Source organism: Fukomys damarensis, unplaced genomic scaffold, assembly GCF_012274545.1.
Source record: "Fukomys damarensis isolate Sample0158 unplaced genomic scaffold, DMR_v1.0_HiC HiC_scaffold_1, whole genome shotgun sequence".
Classification (NCBI taxonomy): Eukaryota; Metazoa; Chordata; class Mammalia; order Rodentia; family Bathyergidae; genus Fukomys; species Fukomys damarensis.
Window position 1 is genome coordinate 24,643,094 of NW_022900913.1, and position 19,295 is coordinate 24,662,388.

At 47.8% G+C, this 19,295-nt stretch overlaps 1 protein-coding gene and 2 long non-coding RNA genes across 6 annotated transcripts in view; 1 reads left to right on the plus strand and 2 right to left on the minus strand.

Moving 5' to 3' along the window:
• Positions 1 to 19,295, plus strand: part of Pdzd2 (PDZ domain containing 2) — a 248,168-nt gene that overhangs the window by 220,791 nt on the left and 8,082 nt on the right. For all 3 annotated transcript variants that reach the window (XM_010605415.3, XM_019204726.2, XM_033758241.1), the window contains exons 18-23: positions 1,623 to 1,767; positions 6,521 to 10,358; positions 11,141 to 11,258; positions 14,717 to 14,818; positions 15,743 to 16,013; positions 18,536 to 18,670. In XM_010605415.3, the coding sequence (XP_010603717.1) occupies positions 1,623 to 1,767; positions 6,521 to 10,358; positions 11,141 to 11,258; positions 14,717 to 14,818; positions 15,743 to 16,013; positions 18,536 to 18,670 (4,609 nt within the window). The remainder of the gene's footprint in view (positions 1 to 1,622; positions 1,768 to 6,520; positions 10,359 to 11,140; positions 11,259 to 14,716; positions 14,819 to 15,742; positions 16,014 to 18,535; positions 18,671 to 19,295) is intronic.
• Positions 7,476 to 14,721, minus strand: LOC104849117. The gene is made up of 4 exons (XR_776649.3): positions 13,682 to 14,721; positions 11,047 to 11,231; positions 8,773 to 8,968; positions 7,476 to 7,558 (listed from the first exon to the last, which is right to left on the minus strand). It is a non-coding gene; the product is annotated as an uncharacterized LOC104849117 (long non-coding RNA).
• The window catches only part of LOC104849120, an 18,931-nt gene continuing 15,643 nt past the window's right edge, over positions 16,008 to 19,295 (minus strand). For both annotated transcript variants that reach the window (XR_004515087.1, XR_002024756.2), the window contains exons 5-6: positions 18,556 to 18,645; positions 16,008 to 18,313 (exon numbers count right to left, since the gene is read on the minus strand). This is a non-coding gene — a long non-coding RNA (uncharacterized LOC104849120). The remainder of the gene's footprint in view (positions 18,314 to 18,555; positions 18,646 to 19,295) is intronic.

Genomic DNA, 19,295 nt, shown 5'->3' on the forward strand with positions numbered 1-19,295 from the left:
TTGGTTGCAAGTGTGTTAGAATTACCTAATTGTCCTTTTTAAAATTTCCCACATGCCTCCTCTTTGGCGAGGAGAGGGTAAGAGAAACTCCTGTTGTTTGCAGTCTGCTCAACATAAGTAATCTCTCTCTGTGTCTGAGCAGACTCTGAGATGACACAAGGCCCTGCATGTGATATGTATGTTCGCGTGGTTTATAGAAACACACGTGTACATAGACCCAGAGTGTGAAAAGTTATAAACAGTATAGAAAAGACCTTTTTTTCAGTCTTTTTTTAAAAATAGAAAGGTACATCTTTTTTCTCCCTTCCTCAAAAATCCCATTTTACCTCCACTCAGCAGGTATTTTATAATATAACAGTCAATCAGTGGGTACATTCCTATTTACAAAAAAATTACCTTCCTCAACAAGTCTTGGATAACTACATAGGGCCCCAATCGGGATTTTTATTTATAATAATTTACATCTATTAAAAATGAGAGTAGGGCCGGGGATTTAGCTCAGTGTTGCTATGCTTGCCTGGCAAGTGCAAGGTCCTGAGTTCGATTCCCGGTACCAGGAAAAAAAAAAAAAGAGCTTCTGTAATTTTGATTTTGTATTTTCCATGACAACGTTTGAACAGCACTTCAAACTTTAAAAAAAAGAATTGAATTTTCACATAAAAATCCTACTGCCAAAATTTGATTCTATTTGTGTGTGAAAAAGAAAAAAGAATGCATTACTACAAAGTATCTTCAAATATTAAAAGCTGAAAAGAGGAAAAAAACTTTCTCTTCTGATAAATGGGTTGCGTTCTGTTGTTTTTATATAATACCTTTTATTGTCTTAAAATTAACCATTTTAAAGTACACAGTTGAGTGGCACTGAGTTCATTCACAATGCAGGGCAAACACAGCTTCTATAAAGGTCTCCTCAGCACACTTCAGCTGCTCCTGTATTACATTTATGCCTTAGTAAGTAGAAAATTAACTGAACTAAACCATATGAAGGTTTCTCTCAGCCAGTAAGAGATGATTTCTGAAAGGTTTTTTTTTATACAAGTTGCTGAAAGACATATTACACTTTTCACCTCTCACCTCGCTGCTACCTTTGGGCCACTTTGTAACTCACTAACTCAATGGATAAATTTCAAATAAATCTGATTTAATTTTTTAGCAAGTTTTTTTTTAAGTTTTGCAATGAGTATTAGATGAAAGATGATAAAAGAATTGACACTCGGCCTGAGGGAAATCTTGAAATATTAAATGTCAGTTTCATTTATCCAGAGTCACCCTCTCCCTCACTCCCAAACTAAAGGATTGATTTTATAGTCTTGGATATTTGTGTGCAGTGTTACAACAATAGTAACATCCATCTCGCTAGCCTTTTATGTGCTATTTTTATAGCTATTCTCATTTAATCCTACTTACACTGGGCAGGTCTTCACATGCCCATTTGAGAGCTGGGAAAATGGGCTTGGGGAGGGAGTGACAAGACCATGCCGTTTCCAGAGCCCGACCTTCTGGCTCCTAGTCTAGGGCCATTTCAGCCTTCCCAAGTCGGCTCTCCTCCATAGATGACCGAGTCTTATGATGCAGAAAACCTAGACGCTATTAACAGCGACTTCTGGTTGTCATCGTGCCAGGAACCTTTGGGAAAGCTGGGCCCTGGGGACGGACGTGTCCCCACTGACTGCGGGACACCCAGAGCTCTGTCCCACACGGACACTGGACGCCTCACAGAGAACCCGCCCGAAGCTGCTCCAGAGCAGGGACCAGAACCCGAGACTGGTAAAATCACTTTATCGTTTCAGCTTAAAGAGAGGAAGGCAGGTCTCTGATACAAATGTTAACATGGGATAATTTTGAGGAGGGGAAAAAAACCTCTGATAGAAAATAATGATCTTCCGGTGCTGCCCTCATGTAACAACTTGAGTAGATCATTGTGGCTAAACCCGCAGTTTTGATTTCCTGTTGAGCATCATCCTCTTTGACTCGTCATATGATTTACCCATTGCATGACATGGATGAGACACAGGAGAAAATGGAAAGATTTGTCTTTGGACACTCAGCCCTCTGCTCACATGAAATCAGGGGCACTGAGAAACAGCAGTAACAACCTCAGATGGAAAAGTACACAGCACTGGAAAACCAGGCACAAGGGTCCTTGTTGGTGGAGTGAGTAGCACATGTCACGGAAGCAGAAATCACATCAGTACTGATTCGGCCACACAGCATCTTATTTTTAATGTCAAGCTGCATTAAGTGACTTTGCTGCCTTATTTATGAAGATTGAAAATTAGTGTTCTCAATCTGCACTTCGGCCAGGAATACCTGTTTCAGCAGCTGGTCGTCACCATGCTGGCCAGTGGAGGGCTGGCTGTCCAGCTGCTTGGTGGTCTTGTCGGCAATGCCTGCTTTCTGATTGGTTAGCACACTGGTGGTAGGCAGGGAGCAATGAGGTGGCCCCTGGAAACTTTCTTAGAATCCAGAAGAGAGGGACAGGAAGGGATTGTGTTCTGGATTTGGGAGGAAGATGGTTTTGGTGCTTGGGATCAAATGTGGGGCCCTGCACCCACTGCACTCTAGCATTGAGGTACATCCCAAACTTTTTGTTTTGCGACAAAGTCTCAGTTGTCCTGAACTTGTAATCCTCTTGACTCAGGCTTCTAAGTAGCCTAGGGTCACAGGTATGTGTCACAGCCTGTTACTGTTACATTTAATTCTTTAATGAAAATTTCCTTCTTCTGAGGATTGCTGGGTTGCAGCGGCACACTGGCGCCCTCTAGAGCTGGTGAGGTGTATCTGGTCTTTGACCCAATATGTCAAACATTGCCTGCTCTTAAGATACCATTTGGCCCTTCTGGGAGCCTGTCTGCTAGTCTCAGCCCTTCTCATTGTATCATAAATAGCTGTAGTATAGAAAGTATATTTTTCAACACATACCCTTTTATCTAGGGGAAAGATCTCAAAACATAATTGATCAATGAAGGAATAAACTTATCTTTTCTTTTTTTAAAAAAGAGCCTTTTAGTTTTCCAAAAGTGATGGGGAAGCACCTGGGTACCATACACAGGCTGCCTGGACGCGAATCTGAATGTCCAGATAGGACAGAGAAGTGGCCTAGGGCGAGTCCCTTGTGTTCTAGGTTGCCTGCCTCAGTGGGCTGTTTGGGAGGAACCAGGAGGTCTTTCCTGCCCAGCACTCACAGCGCTAGTGCATCGTATGCATTCAGTAAGTCCTAGTGAACGTGCCAGTGTGATTTCCCTAAGGAAGAACATGCACACGTTCATCTGCCGGCCACGCTGTGTACATTCAGTGTGATATACACGCACACCCCACACACAATTTCCCTAAGAAAGTTCTTAGGAAGGAGTAACGGTGGTGCAGCCCGGTGCTGTGCTGGCTGAGAAGTGCACAGCTGTGAATGACGCCCTCTGGTGGCTCTGAGAACCCAGGAGGCAGCGCAGCCACTTTTGAAAACTGGTCAGAGCCATCGGAGAACACCCCAAAGCAGTGCGGGAGAACAGACCCTGTCTGTCACTAGAATTTTAGATAACTCTTTTATGAAAGGATCCATGTTTACTGTAAATATTCAGCAAACAAAAGCTGTGAGGGAAAATTCTAAAGTTAGTAAAAACCACCTCAGCCCCCGAGAAAACCTCTGTTAATATTTTGGTACGTAGCCTTTTAGTCCTATTATATGGATATGACTGTACATAAAATATATCAAATAAACCAAGCATGGTGGCATACTCCTAGAACACCAGCTACTTGTGAGGCTGAGGCAGGAGGATCGTAAGTTCAAGGCCAGTATGGGCGATTTCATAAGACCTTGTCTTCAAATGAAAGGGGGCTGAGGAATAGCTCAGTGGAAGAATACCGCTGGGTTCCAACTCAGTAGTAGAAAAGAAAAAAATGAAAGCCAATAGTGTTTCTTAAAAAGAGAAACAGACCACTGACAGACGGCAGACACTACAGTGGTCCCTGGGACCTAATGAGGGTTTGCCTCATGCGCCTACTCGCTCACCTTCTGCTCCCGCACCACTGTGAGCCCAGGCTGGTAGACCCCTCCCTTCCTCATGGACACGTTCCTGTTATCAGGCATTTAGGATTTCCACACGAAGCCTTCATTCTTAATTTTGCTAACACATTTGCAGTACATAATGATTACAAAAGGTACACGGACCTCACACATCTCGATTCCTCTTTTTTCCCCGTCCCCCCTAACCTATATTTTTGGCCAGCATCAGATTCATTTATTTATAAGTCCTTATAAAGTTAATTATTATACATACGGATTGACAGCCAGCGGAAAAGTCCAAAAAAAAATGTAAGACAATTACATGCAATCAGGGTACACTTTTATATACATTGTCCACACTGGGTTACAATAACTTTTTTCTTTTCTCTTTTTTTTTTTCCTATTGTAGATGGGGGAGGTGCTCATATAAGAGAAACCGTACAGTGTTTAAGCTTGTGTACCTGATTTACTTCACTTAACATTATGGTCTCAAGGCACTTGCATTTTCCTACAAATGACTCAAGGTTATCCTGCATTATGGCAGAGTAGTAGTGCTCCACTGTGTGTAAATATCACATTTTAATCCACTCATCTGTTGATGGATACATAGGCTGTTTCTAAGAGTGAGATATTATGAATTGTGCTGCTGTAAGGATGGATACAATACATCACTGTGGTACAATATTTTTAACTCTTTTGGGAAGATCACCTACAAGGAGAATGGCTGGGCTAGTGGAATTTCTAGTTTTAATCTTTTAAGGAATCTCCACCCTGATTTCCATAGTGGATGAACCAGTTTACCGTCCCACCAGGATTGAAGAAGAGTTCCTTTTTTCACCACCACCACCAACCCCCACAGCCTCACTTGTTATTAGCTGTTTTCTCAATGACAGCTATTCCGGAGTAAGATGGGATCTCAGTGTTGTTTTAATTTGCATTTCTCCAATGGCTAGAGATGCTGAGCATTTTTTCATGTATTTCTTGACCATTTCTACCTCTTAACGCACTATTTTGAAAGGTAACATAAAGGCTGCTTTCATTTAATTTCATCTCCCTCCAACAAAACCCTCTGAAGATACACATTTTGCAATAATTCAAATAGCTGACAAAAATTGCCTGTTAAGATGTATTCAGCAAGTAGACTGGAAACTGAAAAATAGCTGCTAAATCCCTTCCTTTTGTCTGTTGCCACTTGCTTTCCGGTGTTTAGGCTCAGCAGAAGCAAGGAAGTAACACCTAGGAGTTCAGAGAGGATGCAGAGGAGGTGAATACCAGGGTATGGCAGGTGCTCCTGACCTCCGCTGTGGGCCAGGAAGCTCCTTGCCCTCCCTAGGTGCCTTGCTGATCTCTCCTCATTACTGTTAAATGTGCTCAACCGGATGGCCAGAGAGCTAGGGTTTAGTCAGAGCATGGGCTGTGGATCCAGCTTCCTGGGGTGACTCCCGGCTCAGCCATCTATGAACTGTGACCTTGGACGTGCTGCTGACGCACTTGGGCTCCTGCCCTCATCCTCACAACACAGACGGTCATGGGACCTGCCTCCCAGGGCCGGGAGGGAAAACTCAGCAGTGCCGATCATTCGTGACTGCACAGCTATTACACAGTGCTGTCTTAATGTCAGCTGGTAATTTTTCTCAGAGGAGCTTCAGGAGGAAAACATGGGTGATTCTAAGACCACTTATGTGAGATATGTGGGATGAAGACTTTTCAGGCGACTGAGCTTGGCAGGTGCTGTGTAGCAGAAGTAGACGGATTCACCCAGGAGTATGTTGGGCCTGAGGAGGCACCTCCAGGACAGAGTGGCTCTGAGCCCATCCCGTGATTTTTAGCATCCCCTTCCCTGCGCCCCCTGAGCTTCTGTGCTATCTCTCCGCTTTCATTGTCTTCCACTCCTTCCTCATCACTGTGACCAAACTCTACACATATACACACACATACGCACACACACACGCACTCAGGTCCTCATGACCCTGGGAGGCTTCCTGGAATAGCCTGGCCTTGTAGCTCTGCTCCTCCGAGCCTCGTCCAGACAGAGCCCAGCTCCGTGTAGACGTACATGCCACCTGCAGCGCTGGTTGTCCCTGGTCAGCCTCCCACTCAGGGAATGGTTGAGTGGAAACCTCTAGAGTCCATGCCAAAACCAAGGAATCACACAGCAGCCTCCCTCTTCCTGTGGTGGCTTCTGCCGCTGGAGAGCAGATCGTGTAAAGAAACCCAAGATGCACAAGAGTTTCTGGGAGCCCCCGATCCTTAAAGACCACTGAGAGAAACGGGCAGGCTCCCACACTCATCCTGCCAGCCAGTCTGAGTTATTGCAGGGCGATTAAAGGAGGGTGGTGTTTGTTAAATGTGAGCGCTGTGTAATTTGAGAGACAAAAACAGAAAGCCAAGAAATCCCAGATGTAGGCTGTGGAATGTCTTCTGACAGAGAAAAGTACTGGGGTTGTTTACAACTTTTAGACATCAAGAGGCTCCTGTTTTCCCTCCTACCATTCCACCTTTTGTGTATTCTCCACACAGGACTGGACAGCTCCCCGGCCCTCCTCCCATGCCCAGGAAAGAAGGGAGCTGCTCATCCTCAGGCCGGCCAGGTCTCCACAGACACAGGGCCTGTCAGCTGGTCCGAGAGTCCCAGCCAGACCGCCGCATCCAGGCTCTGTGAGCCCAAGCCCCAGGGTGGCTCTGCAGTGAGGCTGGCCTGCGAGTGCCACACGGCCCCGGTGGGGATCACTGTGGCTCCTCCTGACCTCAGCGAGACTCGGGCTGCACCAGGAGCCCACTCACCTTGTGACACCATGAAAGTGGCTGCCCACAGGAGTGTGGGACTAGGGGCTGAGGGAGCCACTCCAGCCAGCACTGTCCCGCCACGAGACGCCCTCACTTCCCACGAGGGTAGTCGAGGAGCTCCAAGTGACCACAGGGAGCAGGCCTCTGAAATGACCGCAGTCTGTACACCTCACGGCTCCCCACAGGCTGCCCTGCTCCAGGACCCAGATTTCCTACCTGTGAGCCCCTCCTTGCCAGTGTCCCCTGACGGGACCAAAGATACATGTGACGGTGTCTCGGGGCACTGCTGCCCATCTGAGAGCAGAGGGGCCCCCGTGACAGACATTGACAGCTTCATTGAGGAGTCAGAGGCTTCTGCAGCCAGGTCCCAGTCTTCTCAGAAGGGGGACTGCAGAGGTCACGAGGCGAGTTCTCAGAGTATCCACCACACCCCGCCAGTCACGGGTGAGCAGACGCCCTCCGCGAGGAAGGCCCCACAGTGTGCCTCCCAGCCTTCAGTTTTGGATTCCATTCATCCTGACAAACATTTTACTGTGAACAAAAACTTTCTGAGCAGCTACTCTAGAAATTTTAGCAGTTTTCATGATGACAGGATGTCCTTGTCAGGCCCGGGAGACAGCACAGAGCCATCTCTCTCATCCATGTATGGTGATGCTGAGGACTCGTCTTCTGACCCTGAATCACTCACAGAGGCTGCACAAGCTTCAACCAGAGGCAGCTGGTCCCCTCCTCATCCACATGGGTCTTCTCACAAGGAAGACACTGCAGAGTCTGAGGAAGAACAAATCGAAATATGTTCCACAGATGGCTGCCCCAGTCTACCCTCAACAAATACCCATCGTCCCATCCAGGCTATGCCCTGCCCTGCTTCAGCCAAAGTTCTGCCATTACAGCACAGTGCCCGGAGTGAGTCTGTGGACAGCGCCTGTGGGAAAGCCTCCTTCTTGCCAGGAGCTTCATGCCCTTCCCTCCCAGACTCTACCCAGCCACTCTCACTCCTGGATATGAGCTCTCAGGAGCAAAAAACTCCTTCAGACATAAGCATTGTACAGATCCATGGGTCCTTGTGTGCAGAAGAAACTGTGGGAGTCACCAGTGCCAGCTCAGCCATGGACAATGCCCAGCCTTCTAAGGCCACCAGGCACTGTCACAACCCACTAGACACACTCAGCTCCCCCCACATGATGAATGGTTTGGGACATAACCCGCTGGATGACAAAACCCCAAATGAACAAGAAATAAACACTACTGCAACGGAAAGCGTGTACTTCAGTACAGATGTCCCTAAGAATGGAGAGTTGGTTCTGGAAAATCTATGCATCTCTGAAAGCCAAGACTTGGAGGGCTTGTTACAGAAACCAAAAGCGATCTCCAGGAGGCCCATCATGGCCTGGTTCAAAGAAATAAGTAAGAATAACCACAGTACCCAAGTGCAGAGCAAAACTGAGAAAGAACCCTCCACACTACCAGCCAAGAGTCCCGACTCCAAAATCCAGGTATTGAGCTCAAGCCACAAAAAGGGGTTTGCTGTGCCTAGTAGCCCTCCTGCGCTCAAAGTCAGTCTTGAAAATAAGCATTCATCTAAAAAAGGCTCAGTGGAATCACTTTTGAGTAACGGTCAGAAAGCCAAGTGTGGCCCTAAGCTAAAGAGACTCAGCATCAAAAGCAAAAGCAAAGGTGGCTCGGAGGTCCCTGCTTCAAACTCTGCTACGGCCGGTGGGACAGATCACAGGAAATCCTTAGTTTCACCCCAGACCTCACACAAAACACTTCCGAAGGGAGCATCACACCGCTTCCACATAGCTGACTGTGAGGAACCTGACGAAAACACCACGGATGCCCCCAAGTCTCCCCAGGGCAGGCTGGAGACCATGCCCATACCGGCTGCCTCTGGCTCAGTGAAGTCCTCGGCCTCAGACACGAGCATCCCAACATTCACTTCGCCTCTGACCTCCCCCAAGACTCTTCCTGAGCAAGGCACATACAGTAGGTTCCACGCGGCTGTCCACTCTGCAGCCAGCAGAGGCTGTCCAGCTACCCCCCGATCTCCTGGGGCTGGCAGTGCTGACTCCGGGCCTGTGAGTCCCACAGCATCCGGGCACAGTGCGTCCTCGGCAGGTACCAGACAGGGAGAGCAGCATGCGACCAGCCGAATGGACTTGGTATCAGAAGTGGTTCGACCTGGGGCGGCCAGTGAAAAAGGAAGCAAAAGCCTTGTTAGTGATCCCCTAGAGAGAACAAACCAGCTGAAAATAGTTGAGATTGCTTCTGAAAGGATGCCAGAGAATGCATGTGGTGACAAGCCAGCTGAAAGTGACAGACTGGGAGGGTTCTCGGCCCGGAGCACCTGTCAGGAGAAAAGTGAAATCAGATGCCACCAGTCAGTGGAACAGTCCCCAGATTATCCACCCTCTGCCTCTCCAGTAGAGCAGGAAACGCGGCGATCATTCTGTGTAACCAAATTGGCTTCTTCCTCCTCCCCTCAGCTGCCTGCTAAAAAAGCAGCTTCCTCCCAGGGAGGATGGAGCCAGATAGCAGTGGGCCCTGCTGGGGAGGACCCTCCCTACTTCACACCACGGCCGGCCACCAGGACCTACTCCATGCCAGCCCAGTTCCCCAGCCATTTTGGGCGGGAGAATCATACCCCGCCCAGCCCGGGTCACTCTCCTCGGGACAGCCAGGTCCCTGCGAAGAGTAGTGGTCACCCATTGGAGGCAAAGGCTTCCAAAGGTGGCATCCTGGGCCTGCCCCATGGACAGGGCATGTACAGTGTAAAGCCACTGCTGGAAACATCAAGGAACCTCCACACAACAGACAAAGGGGACGTCGTCTCAGTCTCAGACAAGGTCAAAGTCACCAGGAAGCATTACTATTACGAGCAGAACTGGCCCCTCGAATCTACCTCATTCTTTTCTGTGAAGCAGAGGATCAAGTCCTTTGAGAACCTGGCCAATTCTGACCGGCCCGCAGCTAAGGCCGGGGTGTCCCCATTTTTGTCTGTGAGCACCAAGCCTCCCGTTGGCAGACGGTCTTCCGGCAGCATCATTTCCGGGAGCCTCTGCAACGCCAGTGACGCAGCAGCGAGGTCACTGAGGCGCAGCTTGAGTTCCTGCACTGAAAGCCAAAGTGAAGCCAGTACCCTTCTCCCGCCAATGAGCAAGTCCCCATCCAGCACGATGTTGACTGTCTCCCGGCAGAATCCAGCAGAGACCAGCAGCAAGGGACCCAATTCAAACCAAAAGAAACCACCAATGACTTTGGAAATTCCCACCCCAACAGTGACGCCACCCTCTCCCGCCAGGAAGAACAAGTCCTTGGTGCGCCACACACAGCTCTCGCCCGTGTCCCGCTCCAAGCTGCAGGAACTGAGGGCGCTGAGCATGCCCGATCTGGACAAGCTCTGCGGGGGCGACGATGATTACTCTGCGGGGCCCAGCGCCATGATCTTCAAAACCCAGCTGGAGATCGTCCCCAGGAGGTCACAGGGCGGCTCCCCCGCGGGAGGCCTTCAGGCCAGTGAAGGGGGCCGACCGCTCCAGGACCTGCCTCCCGGGAAAAGCTGGTCAATTAAGTAAGTATCTCCCCTTCCTTTTACTTAAACACGTTTGCTTTATTTTGGAATAGTTTCAGGTGAATAAAAAAGCTGCAAAGGTAATACAAGGAGCTCTACGCGCCTGGCTCTTCCTGAAGTGAACGTCTTACCGAGCCATGGTCCGTTAGTCAAAAGTAAGATTAACATTGAACAGTCCCATGAACTAAACCACAGGCTCCATTCTGACTTCACTGAGTAAATTCCACCAATGTCCCTTTTCTACTTCAGGATCTAATCCAGCCTGCTCCATTGCATTTAGTCCCCCCATGTTCAGTGTCATTGCCGGAAACACCGAAGTGCCGAGGAGGAGCAGAGGTGGCCAAAATGGCTCACAGGAGCGCGTCCTACAGGATGTGGCACTGAAGCCAAAACCGTGGGGACAGATGGGAGGGAAGGGAAGGGAAGGCTGCATCCGAGAGAGTTTGGGCTTTTGAAAGTGTCTAGAGCCAAGCGGGAGATTTTTCACACCACTGTCAGTGTTCTCTTGAGCTTCTGTGTTGCAGACTGGCTCCGTTAAACTCCTGCGTCAGCCCCTGACATCTCAGGCCCTCCCCATCACGTCCCATTCCAAGTGCTGACAAAGGACTTCCCTGGGCTCCCTTCCGGGCCCTTCACTTAGCTTGGAGTTGGGGTTAAGACTGAAAGAAAGCACGAAATTAGAACATACCTTCAATCTAACAGGCAATCACATCAAACCCATCCTTAGAAAAAGGAGAAATTGCTTTTGTCTTTAATATTCTTCAAACGTGTGTGTTGTTTAGTTTGGATCAACTTCTCATCTCAGCGGGGGACCAGCAGAGATTACAGTCCATTTTAGAATCAGTGGGATCCAAATCCACCATCCTAATACTCCTTCAGGAAGCAAAAGCACAATCAGAGGTGAGTGAAATGCTGAAAACTTGGCATGATAACATCCCAGCAGTGCCCGGTGCACAGCACCCACCCAGCCGGCCAAGGCATCCTTCGGTTCCTGGGCACCAGCTACCATCAGAAGCTAGAGTCTGACTTGGGTGATTAGGTGTCAGACTGGTACTGATACTGTTTTAAAATTCCTCAGAAGCACCTAGTCACCAGCCTTACCACATCTGGAGCTTGTCTGCTGTGGGGGTCCTCTAGGCAGACCTAGGAAATGGTGGTGAAAACCCACAAGTGCCTCAGTCCACCTGTGGACATAAACTAGTGAATGGCGCCACCTGCTGGTGAATGAAGTTACAGAAGTGTAGCCATGCTTACGTAGGAGTTTCTGAACAGAAACAACTACAGAACAAAGAACACAGAACAGAACAAAGAAGGTAGTCATTACGAAATGGGTTGTGGGGGGTGTTTGTTTGTTTGAGACAGGGTCTCACTATGTAGTTCAGACTGCCCTGGAACTATGTAGCCCAAGCTGGTCTCGAACTCACAGTGATCTTCCTGCCTCAGCCTCCCAAGTGCTGGGATTACAGGCGTGCGCCACCACGCCCAGCAGTAATTACAAAACGTTTTTAAAACTATTTTTTATGAAATAAAGCAATTTCATAAAACAGTAAGAGTAACAAGATTTTTTTAATGAATCAGGTATGACAGTAAACAATAACAAAAGAATATACAGGTTCCTATCTAGAAAGATTCTCAGGACTCTTCATAGAAATTTAAACCCTAGTCTGGTGTGGCAGTGCATGTTTATAATCCCAGCATTCTGGGAGGCTGAGGCAGGAGGATCACAAATTTGAGCCCCGCCTGATCAACTCAGCCACTTAGCAAAAACGCTGTCTCAAAAAATAAAAGGGGCTGGGGCTGTAGCTCAGTGCAAAGGCCCTGGGTTCAGCCCCCAGCGAAAATAGGGAAGAAAGAGGAATTTGAGCCCTAAAAGGTAAATATTTAGAAAGAAAAATCAAAAGTGAATGTTTTTTTAAAGAAACACATTGGTGATATGCTCAGGTTAGTAATGTCATTCACAAGTACTATTTCAGAAATTCAGAGGCTACTTAGAGGGAAGTATTTGAGGTTTCTCAGCCAGGAGCAGCCATGGCATGTAACAAGCTGGCCAGGAAGGTGAGGGAAAAGGGTGGGAAGACTCTCTACCTCCTTCTCCCTTCTCACTCTCAGCCCACTGATCTGGGTCTGAGCCATTCAGAAACACCTGAGACGCCAAGCATCTCTTGCTGTTCGTCAAAGGCACCAGCCACCTCCTCCGTCTCCTTCAGCTCATGGCTACCGTGAGGTGGTCCATGTGAGGTGGCATCCCTGGGGTTTCACTGTGGCGCAGCTGGGCTCTAAACTTTTTAGTGTCAGACAAAAGTCTCAACCAATCTCATACACAAGATGCCCATTTTCAGGAAGCAGAAACAGGGCTCGTGTGTGTGGCCAGGATAAACCAAGTGCTGCCCTCTCACCTGGGGCCTCCTTCATCCTGGTTTACAATTCAGCCCCCAGACAAGTATTGGGGTTTGCTGTAGAACGTCATTCCTGCCTTAGACTGCAGCTCTTCCTTGTTTTCTTATTGTCTGCTGTTGATTTCAGAGACGTAGTAAGCATGTATGTCCTTACTCTGCCATCTTCATAACAGTGGTTTTCTCCCTTGCTTTTTCTCAGTGAGGATGGTTTGTAAGGGCTATAATTAGAATTGCACAAAACTGTCTCCTGTTGCCTTCTGGCAACGCTGTGAGAAATTAGAGGCCAGGAAAGAGTCCTGGCTTGTCTTAAGCACATCATGCGTTGGAGAATGCTTGATGGTTCATCTGGCTTCCTGGATGTGATGCCAAGCTTCTCCGGCAAAATTTGGCCTGAAAGTCTGCTGCTGGTACACTTGTTTCCTCGAGCACCATTTTAAAAAATTTTAAAGATGTACCAGCACTGTGGGAGGCAGAGGCAGGAGGATCATGATATCAAGGCTGACCTAGGCTACATAGCAAGTTCAAGGCCAGCTTGAAACAGATCAAGACCCTGTCTCAAAAAGTAAATGAATAATATTTTCGTGGCAACATATCCTGAAATGCAGGAAAATTCCGTTTGCATAGATTCCATCTCTGATCAAATAGGTATTTAAAGATCTAAGTATCCAAATGTCTGCAGCAGACATTACCTCCCAGAAACTGCACAAAGATCATTTCCTGCACCACGTGTTTTTGTTTAGGAAGATTGGTGACCTCCCCTCTGTCCACTGAGCGGCACCTGAGCATATACATGGTTGAAGGTGCCCCCGAAGTTACCCAGCCCCCCCAAAAGTTCCATGGGACTTTCTCCTGTCAGCACATGGACCCATGTGAATGAACTTCTTTAGAGAGGTGTAAAATGCCAGAAAATGAGTCCTCGTGACTCACCGAAAGGGCCAAACCCTTCTGCTGGGTTCCTTCCCCTGAACGTCAGAGCAGCTTTCCTGTCCCATCGTTCACTGTCTCGCACCAAGGAGTCTCAGGGTTACCGGTGGATTCTTCTGTCACCGTGTTTGGGAGTACTGTGGACTAGGGACTGACTGTCAGTCACTTCATGTGAAGCCAAGCAATGCAGAATTTGAAAATGCTGAGTCACAGATTTCTAGGGTGGGTGAGAGAAGTTAAAATTCAGAATTCACCCACCTAATTTTATTTTAAAGTCTTTTATTCCACGGTGTCTTTTGATTGATGCTTCCAACAAGGCAGTCTTCTGTTACTTAACCCTAGGACACTACTAAAAATATCCTAGTCCCAATGTAGGTTGGCAGTTAATTTTGAATCCTTTATATTTTTAACATACTGTGACTTTATGATGGAGAGTTCATTAATTGCACCTGAAACCCCATAACCTGAACATAAGAAGTGGGCATTTAAGGCAGATGGTTGCAGTGTGCTTTTACCCTGCCTCCTGGCACTAACCTTTTTGCAGTTGATGAAATGGGTTTTGCTAAATTGTAGACTTAAGAGTTACAGGATGAAGAATTTCATTGGCAGTTAAACTGCGTGCTCCGATCATATCTAGGAAGACAACATGGTGCCTCGAATGGTTTCAAGAGGTGGGAATCCTATCCTGGCTGTTCATCTTCCCCAGGGCTCATGGCTCCAGGCAGACCCTCAAACCTGCCATTCATGCACCACCCAGAGGGGTGCAGATGACTGGGGGTGGGGCAGCACTGGCATTTCTGGGAGAGCTGGGCAGTCACTGGAAGGATTTAGGTCAGAGCTTCTTGCTCTTTTTGTTTTAGTTTGGTTTTGAAGACAAGGTCTCGCTGTTAGTTCAGGTTGCCTCAAATTCACAGCAGTCTTCCTGCCTCAGCCTCCCCGGTGCTGACGACACAGGCATGTGCCACCAGACCCTGCTTAGAACTTCTCACTCTTGGCTTAAGGAATATACAGTAATTTTTTCCTGTTTCTCCTTTCCAGAATAAAGAAGATATTTGCTTCATAGTGTTGAACAAAAAAGAAGGCTCAGGTCTGGGATTCAGTGTGATAGGAGGGACAGATGGAGACCTGAAATCAGTCATGGTAAGTGACAGTGTCATTAGGCTTTCAGGAAATCACTCCTTAAGCACCTGCAGGATTTGACTGGGACATGAATTCCAATCAGGTCAAGCACATAATACTTGCAATGACAAAAAATGAGTATTCTGGGAGTATTAAGTTTTGAGGATCTTAAGAGGTTGGGGTTTGGTTGGTTGGAGGTTGTTTTAGTACTGAGGATTAAATCCAGGATGACTCTACCACTGAGCTACAGCCCCAGTTCTTGTTTCTGAGACAGAGTCTTACTACATCGTGCAGGGTGGCCCAGAACCCAATATGTACTTCCATCAGACCTCAGAGTCACTGATCCTGATGTGCACCACCATGCCCACCCCCTAGCCTTTTTATTTATTTATGTTTTGAGACAGGGTCTCAGTCAGTTGTCTAGGCTGGCCTCGAACTTGTGATCCTCCACAGCAGCTGGGATTACAGGCACGTGCCACCACAACTAGCAAGATGAGCATTTTTAACACATGGCTGACATGACACAGGCCAAATGCCAATACTTACAGACACACTATCTGTATCCTTATAATCTGGCTATAGAGAATCAACTGACCGAACTTGCATTTACATATAAAATTACATCTTTCTGAAGAACATAATCTTTTATCACCCCAAGTCCCTGGAATTGCTTAGAAGGCCTTCACCAGATAAGAGCAGGCTTTGTTCATCTTTGTCTTGCTGATGCCCAGTACAAGCCAGGCACTTGTTAGAAGCTGACAAGAATTTGAGTGAAAATAGGTGAGATGCTTGGTGTTATCTGTGACCTCCCAGCCCACACTGGCTACATGTCATTGATAAACTGTACAATCTAGGAAACTTGTATTGAGACAGTTTCTTTACTACAGACTGCAGTGGCTCTTGCTGGTGACCACAAATGGACTTAGCTCTCTTTCTCTGTCTCAGATCCACAGGGTGTTTGCTCAGGGGATGGCTTCTCAGGAAGGGACCATGAGCCGAGGGGACTTCCTTCTTTCTGTCAATGGTGCCTCCCTGGCCGGCTTGGCCCACGGAGATGTCCTGAAGGCTCTGCATCAGGCACAGCTGCACAAGCAGGTCCTCGTGGTCATCAAGAAAGGGAGTGACCGGCCCAGGCCCTCTGTCAGGCAGGAGCCTCCCACGGCCAACGGAAAGGGTTCCCTCACCAGAAAGACCAGCTCATTGGCACCTGGAACTGGTAAGAGCAGTTTAACAACTAGCAGGATATGAGCAGCTGATAGATCCTCGATGAATACAAAAGAAAAGAATGGTTAATTCTTGGGGCAGAAAAATTAAATGTAGTGACGTCTAGTGTTTTGCAAGATCAGTACTAAAAGCCATACTAACTATTGAGGATCTTAAATGATTGCTTGGCAACTTCTCTAAATCTCCTAAGAAGAAAGCCCTTTCGTATTTACATCTGCTTGTAAGGACTTAAGTGGCTGGTACGTAAAAGAAGGAAATCTTGTCACAGGGAGATCAATCTTGATGGAAAAATTCCAGAATGAGCAGTGTCCCTGGAAAACATCAAGTTTGGCTCTCCTGTTTTAGAAGAATTTAGGAAATGAGGGAGCAGATATCTTACTGTGTTTGAAAACAAGAACTGCAGCCTTCATCATCCAAGAGGAGCCTGCTAGACAGGGCTCAGAGAGTTTTCTCTGTGCCTCCACAATGTGCTGCTCAATGCCTCAATACCAGAGGCTCGTTTCTGATGCACTGGCTGATCACAGCCTTCCAATCAGCACCTCAGCCTTCCATGGGGGCCCTCTACCTCCGCATCAGGCTTGGCGGCACTCTCTAGTCCAGGAGGCAGAGTCCACAGAGGTTCAGGTTATCCACGACCTTCTAGGGTGGGCTTTTTGTTCCTTCTCAGTGCCTCTCTTGATGATGTCAAGGGTAGCTAATGCCTGAACTCTACAGGGCTTCACTGTGGCCTGAGCTATTTGTGCAAGCTCCACTGAACGAACTCCGCTGAGACACATGCCTCTGCAGCAGCACAGGGACACTTTCTGTCCTCCAGAAAGCAGAGCCTTCCTGATAGTGGGGCTCCTTGGTCATCAGACCCATTCATGCTCACCTTTGGCCCATCTGACTCAGCTGCTCGGTGCATTTTCACTGGCGTCCTGGGCATTTGGTTGATCCAGGGAAACACGTGGCACTGCATCCTGAGCTTCCACAGCACGTGAGACTTGGAAGCTCAGATATAGACTTCCCTACTATCATTTACAATCACGAGGCACTCCTGTCGCACCCTTGGGGTCTGGCCTTGATCCAGACCAAGTTGTAAGCCCCTGAAAGCTTAAGTTTATTCCTATTCTCTGTGGTCCCCCTACTGTGGGCCCAGCTCATCCTATGCAATTGTATTCCTTACCATACACACAGAATATCTGACTTTGACATAGCAGACACCTAGAAAGCTTTGCAGGGGCCGAATCTCACTAAGTAGTCCAGGCTGGACTTGGACTGTGTAGCCTAGACCAGCCTCAAATTCATGACGATCCTCCTGCCTCAGCCTCTGAAATGCTGGGATTACAGTAGAAAGCTTTCTTAAAACCCTGATGTCCAAGAAGTTTCCTTGCTAAATTAAACTAGAAATACTGAGGGGTCCAACAGTAATACCTCTGTAATATTCCCAGATGATTCCAGGAGGCAGCCACTCTAACAGACCTTTTTCTGTTCAATAGCAAGTAAAGTCACATATTTAAAAAGCATGCTGAAGTGCCGGGGATGTGGCTCAGTGGCACTGCACCTGCCTGGCACACACAAGCTCCTGCGTTCGATCCCTAGGGGTGGGGGGAAGAGCATGTTATTCCCAGTATTAGTATTCACTTTCTTTACACCACAATAATGGACTGATCTTTATGTTCAAAGGTGATGATGGTAGCTTGGCCTCAACTCTAACGAATATGTTAAGTGTGCAGTTTGATACTTTTATGAGCCTCCCCCTGCCTCCCAGGCAGCTAAGAGCACCTTTCCATACAACTCTAACATGTTTGGCTTGTACAAAACTAAGTCAGAGAAATTAAAAGGCAAATTTACAGTCCCTGTGCAGACGCCAGCCTCGCCTCTCTAAACTAGCACACAGTGGATGCAAGTTGGTTGCTGTGGAGCAAGCATCACTATGGAAACACTTCCCCCCACAGTGGAGCCTGAAGCCAATAAAGACAGTCAGTGTGTGAGGAAGAAAAGTTGTATCCAGAGGCAGGGCAACCCCTCTGAGAGCAGAAAGGGTATGGGGCAAGGAAGGAAGTTCTGCCTGGTCTGGTGCTTCGCAGGTAATTAGGACAGTCTCACATGACACTGGCCACTTTGGTGCTGCTCATTTCAGTACCAGATGGTGACCCTCTATTGCCGTGGTAGCCAGGCGTGGCAGGAAGTCAATTTGTTCCCTCAGTGTGACTTCCATCCTCCCTGAGATGTGGACCACCAGAATGTAGAGCTTGACAAGGGTCATTTGTCTTCGGGAATTTCTGTTTGGGCACCAAAGATTTTCCACACCTGTAGAAAATACACAGAAGGTACAGCTGCAGCAGGAACACGGGTGGGCGGGCAGGCGGCTCTATACCCGAGACATGCTGGCCTCCAAGGTGGGTGTAAGCATTTCACACTAGACAGGACTTGAGGGTGCCAGGAGACCCTGGTGCCGGGGGAGGTAGGTAGTGCGTAGGTGGCATATGAACAAGCCTCTCATGTTTACCTCGATGAATGTCGCTGCTACAGGGAGAAGTGGAGCTACTCACGAGGCTCTGTGCGTTGAAGTGCTGAAGACCTCGGCTGGACTGGGACTGAGTCTGGATGGAGGCAGATCGTCTGTGGCTGGAGATGGACCCCTGGTCGTTAAAAGGGTATACAGAGGTAATGTCCGAGGCAGCTGTCGGCCTCCTCCTGCCTTTCTTTCCACATCTTAATGAAAAATCAGTGCCTTCCATTTGGAAATCAAACTTGTTTTTTAAAATCTGGTAAGTTGTTAGTGCTTTATGACGTAGAAGGTTTAATCGTATCTACCTGTTTTACACATATTAAAACTCACATTGTCCACGTAAACACCCTGTCAGGTAGGAATGACATCAGACGTGCCAATCGGGAACACTTAGTCCCAGTCAAGGTTTCACTAACCTAAAATACTAGAATGCAAGAAAGTAAGATGGCAGAAGGCTGACAGCAAGACCCCATCTCGAAAAATAAGTCAGATGGGAGGTAGGTAGGTATTACTGGAAGGGCTAGTAAATATGAAGTCTCTTCCTGAGCTTGAATAATTCATTTTAAGATCTTAAGACAATTTTCAAAAATCCTTGGTTCCCGGGTGTATTAATAATTACACCAACAGCTGGGCGTGGTGGTGCACGCCTGTAATCCCAGCACTCGGGAGGCTGAGGCAGAAGGGTTGCTGTGAGTTCAAGACCAGCCTGGTCAATAGTGAGTTCCAGGTCAGTCTCAACTCCACAGTGAGACCTCTCTCAAAAAACCAAAAAAAAAAAAA